This window comes from Diabrotica undecimpunctata, chromosome 9 (assembly GCF_040954645.1).
Source record: "Diabrotica undecimpunctata isolate CICGRU chromosome 9, icDiaUnde3, whole genome shotgun sequence".
Classification (NCBI taxonomy): Eukaryota; Metazoa; Arthropoda; class Insecta; order Coleoptera; family Chrysomelidae; genus Diabrotica; species Diabrotica undecimpunctata.
In genome coordinates this window covers 5,122,363-5,150,166 of record NC_092811.1, presented here as the reverse complement: position 1 = coordinate 5,150,166, position 27,804 = coordinate 5,122,363, and the positions used below count along the sequence as shown (strand labels likewise).

Below are 27,804 nucleotides of genomic sequence, written 5' to 3'. Positions count from 1 at the left end.
TTAAGATTTACATTTATTTTAAGTAACTACATCATTTTTAAGTATGAATAAACTTATTTAGAATTATGGTAACAATAAATGACCAAGTGGTGTTCAAAATTTTCTAACAAAAACTTGTGGCTTCTGTCTGAGTACATATATTTATATATGGAAAAACTTCGTTCAACATCAACTGATGTAACGGGAGCATTTTTCAAACTAACCAAAACATTTGGTTCTAAATTAATTGTTTCCGAAATATTTCCAGCTAGAACACTGACTACTTCAGAAAGAATATGGTAACCTTTATTTTTTTTCCATAGTAGCTTCAAATTTTTTTAAAATATCTTTTCCAATATTACCTCTAACGTTCCGACAACATGACGCAAATTCTTTTATTAATGCTGTACTTTCGAACAATGACAGTTTTGGTGATTCTAACTGAGTAATTGTTTTTTGAACAAAACTAAAATTTGATTTTATAAATGAAAGTTCTTGTTGAAGCAAGTTACTCTGAAAAGTTTGTTTAGGATCCAAAAGAGATTGGGAACTTTCATCTGTTAACGTATCAATTATGTTCTTTATTTTAACAAAATGATCTGCATAAAAATTAGCTGCTTCTAACCATGTTCCCCATCGCGTTAAAATAGGTTGTGGTGGAAGAGGAATGTTAGGTAGCATTTCTTTATAAAGTTAAATTCTTATAGGAGATTTAAGAAATACTTTTTTGACACTGGATATCATGGTATTTACAAGAGGAAACTTTTTTCGTATTTCCTCTGCAACTCTGTTTAATCCATGCGCTACACAAGTAACATGTATTAAATCTGGGAAAAATATTTTTAAATTTTGTCCTGCTTTCGCCATATAAGGAGCAGCATCCGATAAAATAAGCAGTAATTTATTAGAAGGAATAGTTGTCGGAAGAAAAAAAGTTGCTAATGTTTCTTGTATAAAACGCGAAATTGTTAAAGCATTTGTTTTCTCAAGTTGCTGGCATGAAATAAGATGAGATTTTGGTAAGGTATCTTCTTTAAGAACACCAATCAATAAATGAGCAATATACTTTCCTGAGGAATCAGTGGTTTCGTCTACAGATATGTAAAAATAATTATCTGCAATTTCTTCCTTAATATTAATTAACACCGACGAGTATAGCCCGTTCACATTATTTCTTCTTAGAGACCGATCACTTGGAACATTAAGTTTGCAATATTTTTTTAGAAACGAACTAAAATTTACATTTGCTAATTTTGAAAGCGGTATGTTTGCAGACACTAATGCGCGACACAAGTCTTCATTAAAAGTTTCTTGCTCATCTAATTTTTTTGAAGTAGATTGGAAACATTTAGCCATTGAAGTTTGATGTTTTCCTCCTATTTTTCCTTTTTTTGCAATGTGTGAAGCAGTTCTCACATGTTGGTCTATCTGAAATTTCTTCTCACATGCTATCTATAAATAAAAATAAAAACCTTTATTTTAACCCAACCTTTAAAATATAAAAATATACAAGGTGTTTTTAGTTAATCAAATAACTGGTTTGGAAAAAAAACACTCGCTAAGTGTTTTAAATGCAGTATTAATCCACAAATTAGTTTTTGTTACTAACCATTAGTACATCATATAACTTATTTTAAAATTCAACAAAAGTTTTTTTTTTGTTAATTCAATTACAATAAAAATAATTGTGTTTTAGAATAGCTGACTTCATAAAAAAAAGTAAAGGTGAAAAATTTTTCTAAATACACACCATTGTATTGTACCATGGACAATTTTTTCTCACTAAAGGAAGCTATTTTTCATTTAAAAACAACCTACTAAACTAGTAGGTTGTAGAGTACTAAATTTCAAGTAAATACGTTTATTGGTTTTAAAGTTATTGTTGTTATTAACTAAAAGAATTTAATTTTTTTTTAATTTTAACACCCTGTATCTCGAAAAGTAAATAAGTTTGACCCCTCATTAACTATATCGTTTTGTTCAATTTTTCGAGAAGTATCTACAGTCAAACGTTGTAAGTGTCATTTGGAAACACCCTGTATGTATGAAATATTAGATATTTAATAGAAAATATTAGATACTTACAATTTTGCCACAGACTGAACAGTGGATTTTTCCCATATCCATAGACAGCTCTTTATAAGGTTTAATCCAAGTTGAAGCACTGGTTGTTTTAGGCATTATAAAATCACAATCTTCCTTTTTGTTACGCACAACGAGTGTTTACGCTTTGAATATCAAAACAAAAATGATTTACAAATCTGAGCATCAAATTAGAAATGTTTAGGTACCTAATTCAATAAACTGGGAGATTTTGGAAAATCCCTAAATTAGGAACAAAACTATTAGCCGTTTACCTGCTGTTAAGATACAATAAATTGTAGATAGATTTGGGGATTAGATCATACAATGCAAATGAGCGAACCCTTAGCGATTATCCAATAACTGAATGCCTCAGTGACCGAGACTTTCTAAGAATGTTGTGAATGACCGAGACTTCTTTGAAATTGTAAATGTTTTGTACCTGTAGAGATTACGTACTTAGATCATTTCTTGATTAAAATGACTACAAAATTTTATACAAGAATTGAAATAAATTGGTATGTTTAAAAATTTTCAAATACAGTATAAAAATCTGAACTTTTATGCACTTTATGCAAACTTTTATACAAATATGCCAAAATATGAAATATTTGCATAAAATATGCACAATATGCAAAATATGCAATATGCATATTTGCCGAAGTCTATTTATGATACATATACAGTTTGTATAATAATTTTGCTATTACTTGTGTCAGATTCTCCTTTTTCATACTGAAGCGTGAGGCAAATACTTGCGAACACAAAACCGCGTAAGCACTCGAGTTGCGTTGTCTATTTGTTCAGTTTCGATGCAATTTTCTTTATAAATACCCTTCAGCCTTATATTTTGATTAATGTATTTTAGATCCATCAACTTAATTTCATTCCCTAAAGCCTAACTAAGTCTCGAAACCCAATACCAAAAACCAAAATGAGATACTGCCCCACTAAGTGCTGACCCTAACTATCAATAATAGAGCGATAAATTCTCGGCATTGTCCAAATTCCGTCTCTAAAATCTTCCGAAATACCAAAATAATTGGAATACCAAAACAATTTACCTCTGCATGTTTGATTGAAGCCAGCAAAACCCCTCGTATTGAAAATTAATTAGAAATCTGTCTCGCAAGACAAACAATCGTCAAGAGATTTAGACATCTAAAGCAGACGCGAGTTCAACAATTCAGAACTACACTTCTAGATAATATTAAGTAAATATACACATAAAGAGAAAAGTAAGTCGTTTCCGAGAATGAAATACAACCGCTAACCAATCAATAAATTATAAAACATTCTCTCTCCTGTTGCCGACAAAAATGTAGCTGTAATGTAACTGTTTGTCCTTATTTAGTGTAGTGTTATGTTCAACTTTATTGTTAATTTTATGTTTATAACATTTTGGGATTGTTGGATAGCCCTAAACTGACGAAATGCCCCTGAGGATGCTCTAGGAAGCGAAAGTACTTGGGCAAGATTTGATTAATAAAACTGTGCTCGATATCTGCTAAGTTCATTTATTCGAGCATTCAACCTCATATCAAATTATAAAACAATCGTATTAAAATAATTTTTATTTAAAGTATGAAATGCAATCGACTAGTTTTTTTAAAACTACTTTTTTATTATTATTTAGTAGTTTATTGTGTCTCAACTACAAGGTTATTGACACTGGGTCAATTTTGTTACTATATATTCTACATTATTCTTTTCAAGGTGCCCTCTCCATTACTGATGATTGGCTATAACTACAGCAAATTGCTCTCTATCTTGGGCTGTTCTTAGTATCGAATGTGTGTCCATGCCTGTCCAATCTCTTACATTTTTCAGCCAGGAGCATTTTCTTCTTCCTGGACCTCTTCTTCCGTCTTCTTTCCCTTTCATTATCAGTCGTAGGAAGTTGTATTTTTCGCCTCTGTAAATATGTCCTAGAGAACTCGTTTTTCTGGTTTTTACAATATATAGGAGTTCTCTCTCAGCCCCATTCTTTTCAGCACCTCGTTGTTGGTCACGTACTCTGTCCAAGAGATCTTCAGCATCCTTCAAAAAACCCATATCTCAAAGACTTCTACAGGTCTCATACTTCCATATTTTCGAGGGCATTTTGGAAGATTTTTCTGGAATATATATTAAACAATGGTGGAGAAAGTACGCAGCCCTGGCGAACTCCTCTTTTTATTGACATTTCTGCTGTCATGCGATTGATCTCAATATAGGTTTTTAATAACGGCCACCGTGTTATGGTCTATACCATGTTGTGTTAGGGTTTCTATGAGTTCTGTGTGTTTTACTCGATCAAATTCTTTTTCGCAGTCGATAAAACAGAGCAACACGTCTTTTCGTTGATCTCAGCATCGTAGTAATATTTGGAGGCCAAATAATGCCTTCCTCGTACTAAGTCCCATACGAAATCCAAATTGATTGTCGCTCAGATTTTTTTCGCATTCTCTGTATATACGTTGATGTACAATTTTGAATAAAATTTTCAGAAAATGACTCATCAGGCTAATTAATCTGAATTGTGAGCATCTATTTGCTTTATTTTTCTTGGGTATAGGTATAAATGTCGATCTAAGCCAGTCTTCTGGGAAGATTCCAGTGGTATATATTTTGTTAAATGGTAGTGTTAAGGACTGAAGATCTTCCTCATTGATAAGTTTTATCATCTCTACATATATCTCATCTGGACCTGAGGCCTTTCGTGGCTTTGCCGTATTGATGGTTTTGTAATTTCCGTTGTTAATGTATCAAGTATTGTGTCCTATACTGTATTCATTTGTGCTTCTGTTCTCTCGTCATCAAACAGATCTTAGATGTATTTTTCCCATATATTTCCTAAATTTTCTGGGCTAGATACTATTTGGTTGTTATCATCTACTAGAGTTCTTGTAGTGATTTTTTTCTTTATATTTGTGACTTTTTTAATCTTTTTGTATGCATTGAAGTAGTCATGTTTTTTTAGTAATTGCCTAAGTTCCTCGCATCTGCTATTCATCCATTCTTCTTTGGCTTTCCTGATTTTGTTTCGGATGGTTCTCTAGGTTTCTTTATATTTTACTTCATTACAGTTTTTATAAGACCTTCTTACGTCCATCAGTTCTAAGATTTCTTCTGGCATCCATGTATTCTTTGTTTATCTTGTGTTGTCTTTTAGTTGTTCTGTTTGTATAGTTTCTAGTGATTCTTCTGCTACCGCGGGTGCTTCACTGAACTTTTCTTTAAGTGTATCATTGAGTATTTTCTCTATCTCTGCCTGTACTGTTGGATCTTTAAGTTTTTCGAGTCTATGTTTTATCTTCTCTCTACATTTGATTTTCTTCAGTTTAATTGAGATTTTACCGATAACAGGATTGTGGTCAAAACCGATGTCCGTCCAGGGATATGTTTTAACTGCCCTGATTCCATTTCTATAATGCTTATCAATTAATATATAATCAATCTGGTTTCTTATTATGTGGTTTTGATTATCTATAGGTGCTTTCTATATATATAATCTTCTTTTTGATAGTTTAAACCAGGTGTTTGAGATCATTGGATTTTATTCTTGGCAAAATTGGACCAGGATTTCTTCTCTATCATTTCTTTGGCCCAAAACAAAGTTCGGTCCGCCCTTAACCTCCTTACCATTAAAATCTCCTATAATAATGTTATCAGCATTTTTCTTTGCGATCTTTATTAGCTGTGTGATCTCTAGGTAGAATTTACGTATTTCACTTGCTGGTTTTTCTCCTGTAGGAGCATGAATAAAGTTAATATTTCGAGGAGTGGTATTAATTTGCAGCATAGCTACTCTATTAGATATAGGATTAAAGTTCTTTACACATTTACTGCTTTTCTCGTCAACTAAAAATGCCACTCGGTTATAATGATGAGGATCGTCATTACCAGCATATTATATCACATGGTAATCGATGTTTGTCTCTCTAGATCCAGGCCACCTAACTTCACTGACTCCGAGAATATTGACTCCTATTCTTTTCATTTTTATCACGATGTTATGAGATTTTCCTAGCATAAAGAGAAATTTTGCATTCCAGGTTCCAATTGTCAATGTGTCATTTTTCTTTTCCACTTTCGGGTGGTTCCTAGTATTTACCGTGGAGATTCTTAGCACCCGTTGACCATTAGGGCCTTTTTGTTTTCCATAACTTGCCACAATCCTAATATCTTGAGAATATTTAGTGTATTGGTTTCTCCTTGCCTTACACACCGCAGTATTACAACCGATTAAACCAATATCTGATTGTCGCCTATAAGTCTATTAAGAAGTCATTCTTCTGTAGCCTTGGAGTTAGTAATGGCATAGCTGCTGCCCTATACCATGTCGTCCTCAGTTGATCCGCGGGTGCCTATTTGGCGAATCCTATTCATACCTACCCTGTATAATATACAGGACGTTTGCTATCAGTCATATGGGACGCGCCGTCTCGGGGTTGAGGACTTCCCCGCCCAGTCAGTCTTATGCGAAGTGCTGAAGAATCCCTACTTAGTTCAGAACTCTTCCTCCACAAAAGCTGAGTCCGACCACAGTCCATTATTCGAATTTCCATAATTCAATTACCTTTAGTTCTCGAGATATTTCTAATTGGCCATTTATCTGCCGCACCTTGTATATGCTTGTCATCATTAAAGCTTTATAATAGTACACATTTGAAAACTGTATTTTTTGTACCTCTTGAATAGATGACAAAGGTTCTAAAGGTCCCCCATTTGTTTTTTCTAATTCAAAGTACTAGATTAAATTTAAAACGATTTCCTGTATTTGTGAGTTAATAGTTTTTCCAGACATAATCTAAAAAATTCAATAAAATATTTTCTTTTTGTCATGTGTTTCACTTTTTTGGAAACTTCCTTAACTGTATCTTCTTCAGGTACCATCAGGTAACTGTAAACAAAACCATTCCTTAACTGTATCTTCTTCAGGTACCATCTCCGCTACGGAGGTTGGCAATCATCATAGCTATTTTAATTTTTGAGGCAGTAGCTCTAAAAAGTTGTTTTGAGCTGCATTCAAACCATTCTCTCAGGTTTTTGAGCCATGAAATTCGTCTTCTTACAATGCTTCTTCTGCCATCTATCTTTCCCTGCATTATGAGTCGCAGGATGCCATACTTCTCGCCCCGCATCACATGTCCGAGATACTGTAGCTTTCTTTCTTTAATTGTAAGTTCAACTTCCTTCTCTTTACCTATTCTTCTCAGTACTTCATTGTTCGTAACTCTATCTACCCAAGAAACCCTCATAATTCTTCTATAGGTCCACATTTCAAAGGCGTTAAGTCGTCTCTTAACTGTATGAATGAAGTTAATTTTGTATGTAAATTAATGGCAAAATAAAATACACTTACCATAATATTTTAAACTCCAATATAAAATTAGTTGTAAAATCACGTGTTTGTGTAATATAAATAACTTGTGATTTGTCATAACTTGTCACAAATTGTACTTAAAATCTGAAAACGTCCCCAAGCGTCTTTTTTGTACCTCTTTGTATCTCTTTTTGATGTACTGAGTCTTGAGCATTCATAAAAATAACATGCATCTTTACTTAATAATAGGTCGTAGCTGGTTTGTCTTCAATTTCACGTGTGAAAAATAATGATGCTAGATAAAAAGTATGTGTTATATCTCACCAGGTAAAACTGACGCACGTGTAAAGAACCATGGACTCAGCTGTATCTCAGTAATATCAAATTATTTACCTTTTTCCTTCTACTAGAAAGTGCTCGTAATAAATGTCACTGCCGCAGTATACTCGAATTTTAAGAATTTTAATGCTGCACAAAAAAATCTGGTGAATTAGAGGCAAACCCGGCTGAGGCTTTTTATAGTGTACTTGAAATAACGCTGGTTAATTTGTAAATAGGACCTGTGTTAATTGACGATCTCCCAGACGGCTATGAGAATTTGGAGAATTGGGTCGTATCTAGAATGCGGGATTAGCTGACTTGTCAGAAATATATCCCGGAAAAATGGGGAAGAGAAACAGATAAGAACGTTTATTTTACTAGAAGATTAAATTAGGTAATTACGGGAAATGGGGAAAAGTGTAGAATTTTGAAAAGAAGGCTATATAGCATTGTAAAAGTGTCTGGAGAATTTATACGGAGCTATATATATTACGATAGCTTAGAAAAACGGTGTATTCGTTTTACTGAGCTTTTAGTGAAAGATGTTCTTTTTATTGCTGTTTTCGTAGTTCATAAAGAACGATTATAAAAAGCCTGGAGCCTTACTTCTTGGTAAAATTTAATTTTAGAGGATTATTTTCTATAATATGTTTTATATATTTAAAAAAAAAGTGTAAAGAGTGTATTCTTTATTAAGTATATTTACGCAATATTCACGTGTCATCTATAAAAGGTATACAGGGCGTGTTAAATTTATTTTTGAATACAATAGAATTTGAAACCTGAAATCCTTCAAATCTTTTTCTTCTTCTTAAAATTCTCTGCAGTCATAAAGGCTTGTTAAGGCTTAAGATAGATTCTTGGTATCAGATATTGTTTGGCCAACGTTTTTCTTCTGAGTTCAGACGTTACAAATTATTCTCTGGAAATATGGCCTAAGGCCATTTGTACTACACTGGTTTGTATCCAATAAACTTCAATAAGTCCTGTAACCTCAAAGAAGACCAGACGCATAGAGAAACAGCATAATGATACCAATGTTAAAAAAAAAAGATAAAAAAGACCCCAACAATTATAGAGATATAAATCTACTGAACACCGCACTTAAGCTTACCACAAAAGTCCTAACTAACAAAATCAATAAACTAACAACTTTATCAGATAAACAACAAAAATTCAGATCCGAAAGATCCTGCAAAGACGCCGTATTTGTACTAAGACAAATCACAGAAAATGCCATCGAGTACAATAAACCAGCATATCTATATTTCATAGACCTGACAAAGGCTTTCGATTGCATCCAAGTCGAAGACGTATTACACCTACTATATAAAACAAACATTCCAATCAATATTATACAAACCATCGAAAACATCTACTTCCATAATCGAATACAGGCAAAGGAAATGGAAAACGAACACAGTGTATACCAGTACAAAGCTGAGTCAGATAGGGTGACTCGTTAAGCCCACCTTTTTTTTTTTAATATAATAATGGACTCAATAATACAAGCAGTGCCTAAAGGTCATGGTTGCAGAATGGGGTACAAAGAAATTTAAATATTATGATATGCAGACGACGCCGCATTAATAGCCGAGAGAGAACACGTGCTCCTAAGACTAAGAGGCCTTTCAGACGAGGATACTGTATCCGAGATACGCGTATCCGAGACGCAGATATTACATAGACTCAAATAGAGCTTTTCACACGGGACGCGCGACGGATACAGTATGCGAGATACCGAATTCAGTATCTCGGACCTTCCTGCCGCCGACGACTGAATGCGTATGCCAGATACAAAAGAAACATCACGTTGAATGAACGCTTCCAGACACGAATACTTTTGCACCACATTCCATAGACGCGCGATTTTCTGTTGAATAATTGTGAATGAGCAACGAAAGAAAGAAGGTGTTTTCTGAATATAGTCAAAAAATGAAGTGTGCTGTATTTGATAATGACAAATTTATTTGTTTGGTACAATTAAAACTCTGTCTATGGGATACAGCATCGCCTGATTACTGCAATAGAAATAAAAAGCAGCAGTGCTTGGTCGAAATTTCTAAGCAAATGTGCGACAATTTTGAGGCCATGACTGCAGTACAGCAAAATGAATATGGTAAGAAATAAACATGCTTTTATTATAAATACATAGGTATTTTGTTTCATACGATACAGTTTAGTTTTAAAAGTTTGCTAATTGGAATTTTGATTATTTAACGAATATAAAACTACATTATTGTGAAAGGAATATGGTCATTTTTTATTTAGGGCGAAGTAAACAATTTATAAATTGGAGATAAGTACACAGATTTATTTTAAATTTAAGTCATAGACTTTAACTTTAACTTAAAATCGTAGAAAGCCGTTCTTTTGATGAAATAATTTTACGTATAGTTGTGTCTTTTTTACTCAATTGAATTTCCAAAATTGTATGTAGTTCTTCAAACGACTCCACAGACATTCGAAAATAATTAAAAAACTTCGATGGATCTTGCAATAAATCTTGATACAGCAAATTATACGTTTCCTTGGTTTCTCTTAATTCTACAATGGGATGAATCCACAAATTACGTGGTCTTTTCAGTTTCTTTTTCTTTTTATTTAATATGTACCATAGTATAATACACTCTTCTAAATTCATAATTTAAAACTATAACCGCACTGCACTGCTACTGTTTTCATACTGACGAGCATGCCTGTAAATACGATACAGCAGCCATCGCAAATTCTGTATCTCGCATACAGTATCTTCGTCTGAAAGCCCTCTAACACGCATCTTCAATACAACAGCCATGAAATACAATATGATAATCAGTAGAAAAAACCAAATGTATGATAACATCTAAATACCCACCACGATGTAAAATCGAAATTTCCTTGTTCGGCATATAAAGTGGATTGTGTAATAATTTGATCCCCAGAATAATAGCCTGTAAAAATAGGGACGGTTCTATAATTAGTAACAAAGAACAGATACTAAACAGATGGGCGGACCATTTTGAAGAACTGCTTAGCGGCAACCACGAAGATGGCAAGATTGAGGATCCCATGTTTCAAATGAATGAAGATGATCGGCAACCACCCCCCACCGAAGAAGAAATTAGAGAAGCCATCGCAACACTGAAAAATAATAAAGCTCTTGGTTCGGATAATCTCCCTGCCGAACTTTTCAAAAATGGCGGCGACCCCCTCATGAAACACATGCATAAACTGATAACTGCAATCTGGCAACAGAAAGAAACACCCACAGACTGGAAGTTAGGTGTACTGTGTCCTATACACAAAAAGGGAGACATGATGGTGTGTGATAATTATAGAGGCATCACTCTACTCAATATGGCATATAAAGTGTTGTCCAACGTATTGTACAAAAGACTCCTCCCCTACGCCGAACAAATAGTGGGAGGATATCAGTGCGGTTTCCGTCCTAATAAATCAACAACGGACCAGATATTTACAGTAAGGCAGATCCTTGAAAAAACCCTAGAGTTCGGCGTCGACACCCACCACATATTTGTTGACTTCAAAGCCGCATACGACTCCGTTAATAGAAATAAACTTCTACTTGCTATGGTAGAATTTCGCATTCCATTTGATCTTGTCCGGTTAACTGAACTTACACTCACAGGTGCAGAGAGCATGGTAAAAATCCAAAACGATCTCTCAAGACCCTTCCATTGCAAAAATGGACTAAGACAGGGTGATGGACTATCGTGTCTCTTATTTAACCTGGCATTAGAAAAAATAATTCGAGAGTCGCAGATTACTACGAATAGTACTATCTTTAACAAATCAGTACAAATTGTCGGATACGCAGATGACATAGACATCATAGGTAGGTCCACAGAATCTCTAACTGAAGCATTTCGGTCGTTAAGAGCATTTGCACACAGAATGGGACTAAATATAAATGTTCAAAAGACCAAATATATGTGTTACACTAGGTCAAGCAACCCGACATCTACACGAATAATAATTGATGCCTAGAACTGGAAGGTGTTGACACCTTCATATACTTAGGGTCGCTGCTAACCAAAGATAACAACGTCGGTGAAGAAATAAAAAGAAGAATAGTGCTCGCCAATAAGTGTTACTATGGCTTAAGAAGACAGATGGCCTCAAAAATGCCTAGAAAAATTAAACTGACTGTATACAAAACACTAATAAGACCAGTGCTAACATATGGTTCAGAAACTTGGACACTAACACAGAATGACCAAGAATTGCTCAAACGTTTTGAGCGAAAAATACTAAGACGAATATATGGAGGCATAAAAGAACAAGGTTTGTGGCGCAGGTGTTACAATTTTGAGTTGTATGGAAGATTTGGAGAACCTGACGTTGTAAAATTCATTAAGGTAGCACGCATCAGATGGATAGGTCATGTAATCAGACGAGAGGAAGATGCCATAGTCAGAAAAGTTTTTGACCGAAGAGGGCCGATCGGACAACGAAGCAGAGGAAGACCGAGACTTAGGTACCAAGACAACCTAGAAAATGATTTGAAGTCTATCGGAATTAGACCATAGAGAAGAGTTGCCAGAGACAGGGGCGAATGGAGGATTGTTCTGAAGAAGGCTTTGGCTCATAAAGAGCTGTAACGCCACTGATGATGATGAATAATTTGATCACACAAAGTCTTATCACAAAAAGGTTATAGTATGTAATGTAAGAAACAGCATGTGTGTCATCATAACTATTTTGCTTTCTAATACTTTTCTTGAACTCAAAATTCTCATAACTCAAGAGAGCTTGAACATTTTTTTGATCATATAAATTCTAATAAATTTTTATTTACTATTTCTTCTAAACTAAGATTTCTTTGGAAGAATGTGGAGTCATCTGAATTCTTTCTGACATAGAAAGCACATGCCTATCTTTGTAACGCTGCCATCTGAATGTGAATTTCAATATAGTATATTTTATCTTTGTCTCTTTTTCAGACGATTTTCTCCACTTTGAAAGGCTTTACGTCTTTGCTTGTATCAGTGCGTGGTATTCTCTTTAAATTTGCTCTTGTATTGCGTATTAACCATACTTGAAATAAGTGTAAATGCTAAAAATATTGTTAGCTCTAAGTAGCATTTTTAGTATTTGGCATATTTACTGACTCCTAAGCTGCAAGTAAAATGATACATCATCATTCTGGCTTTACAACCTAGCGTGGGTCCTAGCCTTCTCATGAATTTCTCTTCAGACGTCCCTATCTATCGTTTTTCTCCGCCAAGCACGTATTCCCATATTTTTCATCGATGATATCAAGGAACCTTGTTCTGGGTCTTCCTATTCTTCTCTGACCAATGGGTCTATCCGTGAGCGTTTTTCTAGCTTGGTCATTTTGTTCCATCCGTATTACATGCCCTATCCACTTCAAACGTCCCATATTAATATGTTTAACGTGTCTAGGTTTCTGAACTATATGTTAGGACTGGGCATATTATTGTGTTGTAGAGTTTTATTTTTGTAAAATCCACAAGGAAGATAAATTCCTGCAGCTGGCTGTATACCATGTATCACAACAAGAGGTTTAAATCTTTGTATGTAGGTATATTTAAATATACCTACATACAAAGATTTAAACCTCTTTTTATTTTTGTATTTCTTGATATAATTGTGCATTTAAGGAGGAGATTGAGCCCGAAATAGCATCTGTTTTTCGTGCAAATTCGGCGGTAGTATTATTTTCAGTGTTAAGAAGCGTTTCCAGGTATACAAATTCGTTAACTGCTTCGACGACGTTTTCTATAACAAGTGGTCGTAGGATTTGTGGTTGCCTGCTTATTTTTATATACTTCGTTTTGTTGGTGTTTATTAATAAACCCATTTTTGTAGTTAATTCTTTTAATGCTACATAGGCCTTGTACAAAAAGGGTGTACATATTGTGTGAAATTATGAATATAATTTCAGTAAATGAGGACTGCATTACATAGGGCTGGTTCAAATAAATTAGGATATACGGTAAAGGTTTATACAGACAATCGCAAATTAAGTTTATACAAAGTCTTACCAATTCTTCTGCTGCACACACACACACACGGTATTGACAGGCTACACTCGCGGTTGTTTTTCATACGCGGAATCTGCCCGGGTACCGGTTTCTGAACACGGCGGTACTAATACTGAGATCAAGATATAGAGCACATTTTGCGTCTGTACACGATTTAAATAGTATTTGCGGTATTTTTCGCATAACTAAAAGCAGGAGAAAGATAATTAGTTAGCGGCAGTTAACAGTAGAGATAACACCCCTGTTACCACACGACAGTCAACAGGGGAGGGAGAGCGTCCGTTCTCATCGATAGACAACAGGCAAGAGAGAGTCTTTCTTGTTTGCTATCTTACAACTGTCATTGATTGTAGTTTGTGATATACCTATTAATTTTTCCAGAGCCAGATTGAACAGTATACATGAGAGAGGGTCTCCCTGGCACCGCCCGGTATTTGTTTTAAAAGGTTCAGACAGTTCCCCCTGAATTCGTACTTTACAGCTGATTTGGTATTCCTAGCTCTTTCAGTGCTTTGAACATTTATCTTTAATTCACAGAGTCGTAGGCTGCTTTATAGTATATGAATGTGTGATGAGTATTAATGTCATATTCCAGTGTTTTTTCCAAAATTTGTTTTAGGGTTGCAAACTGATGAATTGTCGATTTACCACCTCTGAAACCAGCCTGGTATTTTCCTACTATCCGTTTTGTATATGATACCATACGGTGACATAGTACCGTGGAAAATATTTTATACGCTGCATTTAAATGCGTAATTCCTCTGTGGTTAGAGCATTTAAAGGTATCTCCTTTTTTGATTATGGTTCAAAGTATTTTCATATTCCAATCATTGCGGAGGGATTTTTGTGTCCATATTTCTTTTATAAGCTGTTGCAATGTCAATATGGTATCATGGCCACCTCCTTTATGTAGTTCAGCTGGGAGATTATATATTCCGGGTGATTTGTTTCTGAATAGTTTTTCAACTGCATCTTTCTATTTAATACATCTTTCCTTGTTGTTAATAGGTCGCCATTTTGACTTCTGCATTGTTTTGTTGTTGCCATTTGTTGTTGCCAGTTGAGATTTTCTATATATTTAAGTTCCTTGTTTAAGTGGTTTCATTTTTTTCTTTTCTGTATCCTCTTTTCTTATCTTCTCCTTGTCTGTTAGTTGTTCTAGTTCGTTGGGTAAGCATCTTTCTGTAGGCTTCATTTTTTTCTTTTGTTGCATACTTGCATTTATCGTCAAGCCAATGATTTTTACGGGCACAAGTTCCTATGTTATCTTACGCTGCTTCACTGCTGTTTCAATGTCTTCCTTTATTCTTGTCCAGTAGGTCCATATTTGTCTGGTCTTTTTTATTCACATTTTGATTCCTAAGCCTGTTGGTGATGTTTTCCGAGTACCATTCTGCAATTGTCGCATCTCTCTGCCTTTGCAAATTCCATTTTTTTTTTCTATATATTTTATTTTCTTAACTGTTGTTTGAATGCCCTGTTACTAGCCCTCAATGTTGAGATCACTAGGCAATGATCTGAGTCAATGTTTGCGTCTCTATAACTACTGCAGTTTATTAGGTCTCTTCCATGCCTTGAATCTATTAAGATGTGATCAATCTGACTCGTTGTTCTTCCATCAGGAGAGGTCCAGGTTACCTTGTGTATGTTCTTTTGTTCAAAATAGGTGCTAGCGACTGTCATATTGAGTGGTCCTGCTAAATTTATCAGTCGTAATCCATTATCTCTACTGATGTTGTGTAGGCTATGCTTTCCTATCGTGGGCATGAAAACTCGCTTTCGTCCTATTCTTGCATTCAGGTTACCTAATACAATCTTAATATCATTTCTAGGACATCTCCTGTAGGCTTGCTCTAAGCCATCGAAGAACTGTTCTTTTATTTCCTCTGGTTTGTCATCAATTGGGGCATGTACATTGATCAGACTGCAATTAAAGAATTTCTCTTTTAAGCGCAAATAGCACATTCTTTGACCGTAGGCTTTAAAGTCAATAAGAAGACGTTTTGTTCTTAAATTTACAATAAATCCCACCCCATCTATGTGTTGGCTTTCATTGCAGCTATAATATATGGAATGGGTTCTCTTGTCAAGTGTACCAGTTCCCGTCCACCGCATTTCCTGCAGTACTAAAACATATACTTTGTACGTGTTCACTATGTCTAGTAAAGATGTGAGTGTTTCAGTTCGGTACATGGTTCGGATATTCCATGTTCCTATTCTCAGTTCCATTTTTCGTTTACAGAGTCGTTGTCGTGAGTTCCGTCCAGCTAATAGTTCCTGAGGTTCCGTAACTTATGTTTTTTTTTACAGGAAGAGGTTGTCAGCCTCTAGCCCAACCCCCATCCTGGAGGACCAGGGACTTTTCTGTTAGGGTTGCCATACCTTGGTCTGTTTTGGTTCGCGGTTGGTATTTTTATTTCCCAGCTACTAGGTAAAATGATACTTTACTTATAAATCACCTTATATGTAGAGAGAAAGTATCCCCTAGTTAGAAAAAAATATTTTCACGAAAAACCTTGTTTTAACAACGATTTGTAATTGTATACAGTTTCCACATTTTTCGACAATAATAACACAGACCAAGACTCGGAAAAATTTTAAGTAAATATTTACCAGTTAAAAATTTCATTAAACCACAACTACAAACATTCCCTATATAGAGGGTAGTGAATCAATAACAATTTTTCTAAATATTGTTTCAAGCAGACCAATATTGCCGTTAAAACAAACTCGAAACGCGTATTGCAATTTCATCGGATAAAAAATTGAAAAGGTACAATTTGTGCACTAAAGATCGACAAACCGTGATGTGATATAAAAACCTATTTTCCTCTAAAAATTTCAATTTCGTTATCAAAGTAGATATAAGTCTAAAGTTTCCATAAAGTCTACGTTTATGGAACATTTCTTTTGTAACACGTACACAAACTGTAGCCATTTTATATAGATTTTTCATATTTTTCTCCCGTATTAACTTCACGTCACGTCTTTCCGTTTAAATGAGATGAAAAGCTGGATTTTAAAAGATCAAAAAAGGGGATTTACTTCCATCAGCTTGCCCTGTGTTACTATTGCTATGCACGGGATTTACTTATTTTTAGTAAAAATACGTTTTCAAATTTTAAAATAATATAATCTGGGATTATTTTTTATACTCTACATTTATTTACGTACTGAAATTTAAATAATACAAATATCACAGATAATAATCTAAATAAATCAATCTTTATTATTCTGAAGCTATTTGCTTGTGTACATTTTATATTTGTTATTGATATGTTAACCATTTGGCAAACGACCTTTTTATTCTATATATTCTACCAATTAAGTACGTAAGCATGCTGCTTAGTAGCAAACGATCAGTGGGATAGTGCACACGTACTGCCGAGCTCCGATCGGATTTGATCCCATAGTAATGTCGTTATTATTATTTAAGATAATACATTAATAGTTATTTAACCAACAAGTGTATTAATAAGGGCGATTAACAATTGAGATGTATTAACGCGCGAGTGAAGCGAGTGCGTTAATGTACTTAACGATAAATAATGACATACAATGACAGACAGTACTTACAGCGGCTACTTCATTTTAAATAATTTTTTAGTGGGAATATAAATAGGTATGTTTGGATGCCTACACCACAGGTAACTGCCAATCACAGAGCGTTAAATGTGGTTAAATTAATTTATACAAGCAATGTATGTTGTATTGCCTATAATAAAATCGTTCATTATTAGAAAATCATTCATTAATAGAGGTCATTAATCAATGATTTTGAGGGTGTTAAAATTCATCATAAATGGACGATCGACGGAAAAATGGCTTTAAGAATTAGCAGAAGTACGGTGACAAGTGATAATGTTTTTGACTTTCTCGAATCCCTGGAGGAGCCAACCGAGAATATCGAGACTTAAAGTGACATAGTGAATAACAGTGATACTGACAGTGAAAGTGAACACTTGGATCACGACACAGATTCAGAAATTGACGTAAGTGCCTTATCAAGCGACGAATTTGAAACAGCATCTAATTATAAAAAAAAAAAATTACTATGGACGGAACCGATATAAATGGGCTAAAAATTCTTCGGCAGCATCAAAAACTCACGTACAGAAAATTATTACACACTTTCCTGATCTTCGTGGACCTGCCTTAGAACAGAACCATCCAATCCACTTGAATCCTGATCATTTCTTATTCTTCTTCTTCAAGTGCCGTCTCCATCAATGGAGGTTAGCGGTTATGGTGGCAAACGTTTGTCTATCTTCAGCTGTTCTTAAGAGTTCCTCAAATCCAAGTCCTGTCCAGTTTCTAATATTACGTAACCAGGACAATTTTTTTCTTCCAATTCCTCGCTTTCCTTCTATTTTGCCTTTTATTATCAACTGAGGGATGTAGTATTTCTCGTTGCGCAACAAATGCCCTAAATAACTGGTTTTTCTTCTTTTGACTGTTCTCAATAGTTCTTTTTCTAAATTGAGTCTCGCTAGTACTTCTTCATTTGTTTTTCGTGCTGTCCAAGGAATTTTTAAAATTCTACGGTACACGATTATAACTCCTGACATTTTAGCCTCTATTCTAAAGTACACAAATGAAAAAATTACCGAGCTCTGTGTTAATTATGGTCATTCGTCAAGAGGCTATTAAATATAATTTATTACCTTAACCCAGACAGATTCTCATGTTACAGATCCAAACTTGCCAGCATTTTAAATTCAAATTGTATCGTGTTGATTTTTAAGTTAATATATTGTGTTATATTTATGTTATAGTTATTGTTGTTATTTACTGGTCGTGTTATTTTTTGGAGTTTAGTTTAATTGTGATATAATGATTAAATTTCAAGAAATTCTTACACTAACAGTTTCAAAAGTAAATATTTTTAAAAACCATATGATACACATCAGTACGACGACCCTGTTTAGCTTTCACGTGCTTCTATTGACAATTGGGAATTTGTAAAATGAATACGGTTTAGCTGTACATTTGTCGATCATCTAAACGAAGGTGAACTTAAGGCTTTTTTGGATCTTTTATTCCTTTCAGGTGTACTAAACTCTAAAAATTTGAATGTCGATTCATTATTTTCGATAAGTGTTTTAGGTAGGCCAATTTTTCGTGCTGCAATGTCAAAAGAACGCTTGTTATTTCCTTTTGCAGCAATAAAATTTGACAATAATGAGAGCAGAAGAAGATCAATGGAGATCGACGTGCAGCAGTGTCTAATTTATTTAACTGTTTTGTGTCTAACTAAGAGACTTAGGTACCTACACCTCATGTGTTTAGTTACACCGCTAATACAAAAAAATAATACCTTGATGAGAGACGCAATAAGTCCTAATGAAAGATTTTCTGCAACATTGAGATTTTTCAAGGAAATTTATCCTGAAGCAAAAAAAAAAGAGGAAGCCCAACTCAGGACATTCGATAGAAAGATACTGAGAAAAGTATATGACTCGGTGCAAGAGGAAGACAGCACATGGAGATTCAGGAGAAACGACGAGGTTAATGAACTGAATGAAGAGTATGACATAAGATTTGTGAAAAGTCAAAGACTGTCATGGCTGGGATATATTCAGCGACAATAGGACACGAAAACCACAAAGAAGATGTTACCGTGTAAGCCGGTAGGAAGGCAGAAAAAGGAAGGCCCAGGACGAGATAGTTGGATGACGTGGAAGACGACCTGAAAACCATGAATATAAGACAATGGAGGAGAAGGTCCCAAGAGAGATCTGAATAAAAGAACATAGCCAGATAGGTAAAGACCCAACCAGGGTTATGATGCCAAAAGAAGAAGAAGAAGAAGAAATTAAATAAACGAGAAATATAAAAACGTTTATTCTAATATTAGCCATTTTCTAATTCCTACATAAGTAAGTTTGGCTTACATATTTTGGTTTATTATCAGAATACCATTTCAGAAGATGCAAAAGCTATCAAGAATGCATGCAAAAATTTCCTAAATGATGCTGTTATGCGTGGTTATGTCTTCAGCATTCTGTAATATGAAATGGAAGCATGGACTCTCATTGAAACAAGGTGTAAAAGAAATGAGGCTTTCCAGATGTGGACGTACCGCCCAATACTGAAGATATCATAGATTGACAGAGTGACGAATGAAGTAGTTTTACATCTGCTCCTATTTCATTTCATTTTATGTGGTTTTAAGACAAGCAAATAGACATTTTTCGCTAAAACTAAAAATAAGAAAGTTTCTACCCTTTCGCAAGACATGATTCGTATATACACTAAATATAAATAAATTGTCAAAACTTTATAAAAGAATAATAATTGATTTTTTAAATTGAAACAATAATTTTGGACGCTTTCACTCATACACTGGCACATTTGCTAAGTTATAACTAGAACATACATTGGCTTTACGAAATGGCATTGAGATTCTCAATAAATACAATTATCGCTTATGGATTACATGCAGGCACATGTAATGAAATCATTCAATGCCAATAATATCCAGCTAACACTAGGATTATCAGAGGCTGGTGTGGAGTTTACAATTGGTTTAATTGGAATCAAGGAATGAATCGGTCGAAGGGAGAAATTGAATGGATTGGGAATCATATATTGGTAATCACAGTTTTTTATATTTAAGTTATAAGGTAAATGTGGGAGAAATTGACACTTTAAAAATTACACAATTAAAATGCATATAATTGGATTTAAGAAAATTCCAATCTGCTTGTTAATTTTTTACCAAGATATTCTTCAGAGAAAATACTCTGTTCTAGAACTATCAGAGCAGACCATGGTACAATGAATACACAAGGTATGATACATAATGTTCCAAAATCGTTTCGCTTTCGCGCATGACGTAGTCAAGATCGCTTATTCCCGCAACATTTGAATGTAGTTGTATAGGAAAGACTTTTAATTTTAAGTTTTTTTATATAATGTGGCTAATTTAATTATAGAAATTATAAAGAGATGATAAAATTATGTTATTATAATATTTATCCTTTATAAAACATAGATATCCTTTATAAGACAAGTTTTAATTATCTTTTATTACACGTAGGTACAGGTTAATTAACTTATACTCCAGAGTTCGATATTTCAGATGTTTAAAAAGATACAAAAAAGTGGTAGTGGAGGTACACAAAATTTGTACGTATATATACCTACTGAACTAAACACAAAATCAAAAAAAATAATGACAAAGTCAACTTTATTTATATCGAATGAGCTAGCTGGCCATCGAATATGAGTGCAGTGAGGGCACACAATATTGCACAACATTTAAAATGACATTTTTGTAATATTCACACATAAAATTATCTTGGTATTGTTTATAATAATGATAACATTGTATATTTTAATAATGATAACATGATTTAACAAAGAAAAATATGTTATTTTGGAAGATGCTAAATTGATTTCCTCCGAAACAGTTCTTATTGCAAATTGCATAGCAGGCTGAGGCTAATTTCTTACTTAACAAATCGATATGAAAAAAACGATATGAAAGGTTTCATGGCTAATAATTAATAAAAATAAAGATTTAGACTTACGTCGTTGACCTAGAAGTAGTAGGAAGCTGCTCAACATACTTTTTGGACTCTCTGTGTTCGCCTCCTTGTACGCGTTTCTTTTGGTTGGTTAAAAGGGTAGCCGATGTTGATTTAGGCAAATAAAGACTAGGTACTGCCTCAGGTTTGAGTTTTAGATCCTTTTTAGAAACGTAATTTAAAAGTTCCTGTTGTAGATTTCTTTGGTAATCTTCAGTTTTAAAATGTGTATAACAAATTCTTGCAGTATTACAATTAAAATTATCCTATCTACAACAAGATATAATCCACAGTTTTCTGGTCACGCTATCTTTAGGAAATGTATGAAACCTAAAGATTTTATCTTCATTGTCACTATTGCAACAAGCAATTGCACAGCGTACTTTGAAAAAGGTACAAAACCAGATATACAATGGCAAATAAAACTTTCAGTTTTACAAAAAAATACTATACCGTATAAATAAATAGTTTTTTATTTATATAAATTATTTTTCTATTATAAAATAGATGACTCAGTCAGTATTGAGATACTTTAAAATATATTTATTATCTCATAACTTGCAATTTGCAATAGTCACCATTGATAACCGATATTATTGTTGAACTTTTGTTTTTATACAAGCTTTCTGTCTTGCCGGTGTAAAGTCGTCTGAAGTCGATATTTATTGTGTTTTGCGTTTGAACTAATTCGTGTCTTATTTTCATATTATTATATTGTTTGATAAGTAAATTTTGCATATAATAATCGGTAGGTTATAGTAATGTGTATATTTTTTATTTTACTAAATTTCATTATAACTCATCTAAAATACCATATTGAATTGTAAAACAGATTTTTCTCTATTGTACTCTATTTTGTTTTTATTTCAGTAAAACTGCTTGGAAGTGAGTGACAGTGAATCAGAATAAGCAAATCTACTACTATTTACCTATTCACAGTATTTCCTCTGCAGAAAATTTTTAAATTTCAAGGAATTTGCATACAAAAAGAGTACTTATATTATTAGTATATGTATGAAAACAAAAATAAATATTTTGCCTGAATCTCTAGGAGAAGTAAAGGTTTTACGCTACTGAAAATATATTTTTTATTCAATTATAACCAAAACAAAACATTTAAAAAAAAATTAGATCACTTTTTAACCATAATTTCAAAATTAATGTGTACGTTAAGCTGTAATAATGGGTTCGAGGTGGTTCAAGCGATCTTAACTACGTCACACTCCTGGGCCAGCTGTCAAATGTCATGCGCAATATCATACCTTGTGTATTCATTGTACCATGGAGCAGAGCGATATTTTACTTAAATGATAATAAAGAACATCGCTGGTATAAACCGTAAAAATCAGATGTCTAAGGACAGAACCATAAAGTACTTCACTTTCCACTAACCTGTCTTGCGAGAAAGATTCGTCAACTCCAACTTTGTAATGTCGATCTGTCAGTAAATCATCTATCCAAAAAAGTAAACTACAGCGAACTCCGAAATGTTCTAGCTTATTAAGCCTGCGCTAAGATACACGGTCAAAGGCTTTAGAGAATGTAGATAAACAACGTCGACCGACTGTGAACTATTAAGGGATGACGTCCAGTGGTTAACACAATATAGGAGATTGAATAGAGTAGAGCGACCAGAGACAAATCCTTGTTGTTATGTTGGAATAACATGTTCCTGGAGAAGTAATTTCATCTTCTCGGAAATAATGGCTTCCATGACTTTGCCAACTACTGGCAGCAAGCTCGGACTATAATTGTTGGGGTTGAGTTTGTTGCCCCTTTTTAAAATAGGAGTGACAGATAATAATTTCCAATCTCTAGAGATGGATGAGAACTACAAGCAAATGACAGCTGAAGTAATAATGGATTAAGAAAAACTATTTAATGTATTTTTAAATTTACTCACATACTTTTAAAGTTTTGTTAATAATTTAACATATAACACATGAAACATTCTCACCAAACATACTACCAGTCGCAAAAACTACATTGTTTATAAACTTCAGCGTTAAATTGTGTTCCCAGACTCATTATTTCCTTCTCTAACCTTACTACTTCTATTTTTGGTCTTAGTAACCAATCTTTTAGCTTCTGGAATTGATTCGTTTGGATTATTCCAAGCTGCAACCTCAGCCGATGCAAATATCAAATAAAAAAGACAGCCGGAGAAAAGCATAACTGTGCATATCCAAAACACCTTTTGCCATTGAGCTGTGGTTTGCTAAAAAATAAATTGAAAGATTTAGATTTTGAAAGATTTTAATTAATTTTTACAATTATTATTGTAAATTTTGTTTGTATATTTAAAAAATATAGACATTGTAACGATGCTCTGATCGTTTAACAGTTCGAACCGTGGGAGTGTCAATATTTGCGCATCCACTTTTACAACGTGACGGCGAAGTGGGATTCAGAACGGCTATTTAAGGCGTGTGAATAGCGGAATTAGACAGTCTTGTAGCTAGCGCTCTAGGCTCCCTGACTCGCCGGTGTAGTGAACCTGCGAGCCATTCCGGACAGAGAGATTTCCGTATTGAGGATCATACTCTGTCCTTAACCAAGCGGAACCCATCGGTACTGTGTATTGAACATTACCGTGGATCTGCACAGAGCAAAGCCGGAAAGAGAGATTTCCGTATTGAGGATCGTACTCTGTCCTTAGCCAAGCGGAACCCATCGGTATTGTGTATTAAACATTACCGTGGGTCTGCTATTTCATTTCTTTATTAGTAATAATTAGTTTCTTTTCTTTTATAGACGTTCGCCGGGGATTCATTCATCGCGGGACCCAGACGGGAACGTAGAATTCATTTTATTTTTGTTTTATAAGTATACAACGTAGAATTCCTTTTTTATTTTTTATTTATTGTATATATACTAAATAGATTTATTTTTATTTCAAACCTGTGTTTTACTGAGTCTGTCGCCCCGAAAGAGCTACCCATCACAAACTGGCGCTTGAGCAAAAATTAATAACATGCCGACAGATAAAGACACAGACTCAGTAACAGGTACGTCGTGGATAAATCGACTTTGCAAAGAGGAATTGCAGAGCGAGGCCGAAAAATGCGGCTTAGATCCCAAGGGAACCGTCGACGAATTGAGAGCACGACTCAGAACCTATTTTAAAAATCGCGAGGAAGCTACAGGAACAATCCCAAAAGAAAAAACTTCCAAGGAAACAGAATCCGACACACTGACCCAGGAAATTTCGGGCATCCGAAGACAATTACAAGAATTAACAATAACGAAACAAATGGGGCAACGAGAATTGCTAACTCAAGTACGAAAGTGCACATGAAACACGCTTTCGAGGACCAAAAGAAACATTACGATCTAAGACGAAGAGACTGGCAGCCACATCCAGGAGATCGAGTCATGAAAAAGGAACACCATCTATCATCGGCTAGTGCAGCTTTCGCCAGCAAACTAGAGCCGAAGTACTCAGGACCATACATAGTAACGTCAGTGATATCACCAGTAATAGTAAAACTGAAATTGGCCGATAGTAGTAGCCGCAAGCAGATGACGGCGCATGTAAAAGATTTAAAACCGTTAAAAAAAATTATACCTATAGAAATAAAAGTACCCAGACACTATTAATCTCTCTACTACTGGGGTCGTCCCCAAGAACCTCCTGCCATACCAAACATACGTCTTAGTAGGATTGATCTTCTCATCATTCTTTTGCTCTTATGTTAAATCTGTGGACCAGTCTTTGCAGACTATCTTCGTCTTGGGCTATCATTACTGCGTCATCTGCGTAACAGAGTATTTTTATTTCATTGTTTCCCATTCTGTATTCTCTTCTTTTGTTAGCGCTTTTGATGATTAAATTGAAGAGCATGAGGCTCAATAAATCCCCTTGTCTTATTCCGCTGCCTATTTCTATAGGTTCTGTAGGTTGTCCGTCTATTCTGACTTGCATTTTGTTGTTTTGGTAGATGTTTTTAATAGACTTTTAATATTTAGGGGAACTTATCTATTATACAGAAGATGGATTACATCTTTGAGTCTTGCTCTGTCAAACGCTTTCTTTAGGTCAATCAGACGTAGAAATGCTGGTCTATTATACTCTAGTGATTTATCAGTAATTTGCTTTATAACGAATATTGTATCTGTACACGATCTTTACTATTACAAAATACAAAGTTATTTTACGAAAATCCTAAGGTTGATCTGCACCCCCTAAAAGACAAACCGCAAATTCAAAAAATTTTAAAAAATTTGAGACGGTATATGTGATGACTAGAAATATTTTGACAACTTTTAAATAAACTTCATGTTTTCGTTTTTGAAAAACTCAAAAAAACTACTTTTTTCCAAGTATAAAGCGGGAAAACCAAACATAGGATTTTGTTAATTTTTTTACAGCATCAAGATATAATTATAAGAAATACTTATGAATTTTTTGAAAATTTTTGAATTTACAGTTTTGCCCCAATAGGAAAAAATAATATGTTTCGGCTTATAATAAAATTACCGGTAAGAAACCGAAAATTTTTTTAATAACAACTGTATATAAAACTGTAAAAGTGGAAAATATTTGCAATAAAACGTTAAATATTTTTTCCTAAACATATGAAAAATCTCGTTAAACAAGAATTATGCCTTGAACTGCCGCCTTCAAATTGTAATGTAGGGAGATCGAGATGGCTCCCTCTGAAGCAATGGTAGTGATGATTGCAATGATTTATCATCGATAGATAGCATTACGTTCGGCTTCGAAACGCTTCAAACGAAACGTCATACTAACAGGGTTGCCATATCAATTACTTTGTACAACACTTTGGCAGATTACAACAAAATTTAATGGGAAAGTTATCGGTTTGAGTTTTGAACCTGTCTTGCTGAAACTTACAGAGTTACAGAATAGTAGATACTGCAACTTTTATTTTGAAAGTAAGATATCATAAAATTTACACTCTATAAGTAATATATATATAACAAACCTATTTAGTTTTAAAAACCAATTTAGACGTTTTTAGTTAATTATTTTAGTATTTATAAATAATAATTTTCCTTGCATAACCAGTGGCGTACCCAGAATTTGTCTGAGGGGGGGGGTTTTGAAATTTTTTTATGCTACCTCCCTTTTGAGTCCCTAAAATTTGGATTTTAGTTTAATTTAAAGTACTAAAGATAGCAGTGCCAAAAATTCAGGTATCTATTATCCTGCCTACCAACTAAAACCACCCTCTCTTACTTGTGTGCATTTGACTGTCGCACATACCGTACTCCGAAAGTGGGGTGACGATATTTTTGGAACACTCCCTGCTCTTATCTAAATCTTATCTACTGTTCTAAAGCTATTTTCTTGTGACATTTTAAAATAATTACTATTTTAATGGGAATAATGGGAATAAGCCAAAATTGAATGTTAAAATAAGTTTATTGACGTTTGACATTAATCCAACATGTAAATACAATCCATTTTGGAGACGGCTATCGCCGTATTCCTGTTCTTCTCTGCCAATCCTGTCGGTTTAAGGCTTGCTCCTCCTCCAAACCTTTCGATTCCATCGCTCTTCTAATTCCTTCATTCCGTGAGCGTCAAGTTCTACCTCTTTTTCTTCTTCCAGAGGGTTTCCATTTGTGAAGTTTTTGGGCATTCTCAATAGATTTCCAAACCATTTTGAACCTCTTCTTTCATTTTGTCAATGACCGTTTCTGTAGCGTTGGTCTTCCTTTCCTGCCTTGATGTTCTAGCACTTCTTCTCAAATAATCCATTTCAACTGTCAACAATCTTCTCTTCAGGTCTGCATTAATTGTCCATACTTCAGAGCCATAACAAAGAACTGATTCAATCATGGTTTGCCCTATTCTTTTTTTGTTCCTTTTGTAAATGTGGTGATCCCACCATAAGGAGTTCAGACATCCTACAATTTTACGTCCCCGATTAATTCGTGTTTAATTTCAGTTTTTCCCAAGCCGTTCTTAGCAATGAGTGCATTTAAATATTTAAATTTTTCCACTTGTTTGATTTCCACGTCCTCGTCGATCAACACTTCAAACCTTGCATCTGAATTGATAACTAAATATTATGTTTTCTTCCTGCTAACTTGTAACCCCCATTTTACATATTCTCTGTATAGATGCTTCATCATAAATTCTAGATCATAAGAATCTTGAGCTAGGACGACTTGGTCATCCGCACAGTTCAGGGAGAACAGTATGTCATTTCCTATGGGGATTCCCATTCCCTGGCAGTGGTTTTTCCAATTATGGAGGGCTGCCTCAATATATAAATGAAACAGTAAGGGTGACATACTGCATCCTTATTTTAGTCCTTTAGTTACTTTTATTGGCTCTGATGGTCTATTTCCGATTTTTAGGTAAGTAGTGTTATCCCTGTATACTTCTGTGATTATTCCTAAAAGGTATGGACTAATGTCGAGTTGTTGTAAAGCTTGCTACAATTTAAGTCTTGGAACTGTATCATACGCCTTTTCTAGGTCGATGAAGGCTAGATGTACTTTGGTACCAACTAATATTCTTTTTTCTATTAATTTTTGGAGTATAAACAAATTATCAGTGCAAGATAAAAGATTCAAACGTCAATAAACTTATTTT

General features: G+C 34.2%; 1 protein-coding gene across 2 annotated transcripts in view; it reads right to left on the bottom strand.

The window, feature by feature from the left end:
- Window positions 1-23,137: 23,137 nt before the first annotated feature.
- Window positions 23,138-27,804, bottom strand: part of LOC140449440 (putative inorganic phosphate cotransporter) — a 41,398-nt gene continuing 36,731 nt past the window's right edge. For both annotated transcript variants that reach the window (XM_072542612.1, XM_072542614.1), the window contains one exon: window positions 23,138-23,451. In XM_072542612.1, coding sequence (XP_072398713.1) covers window positions 23,239-23,451 — 213 coding nt within the window. In that variant the 3' untranslated portion in view covers window positions 23,138-23,238. The remainder of the gene's footprint in view (window positions 23,452-27,804) is intronic.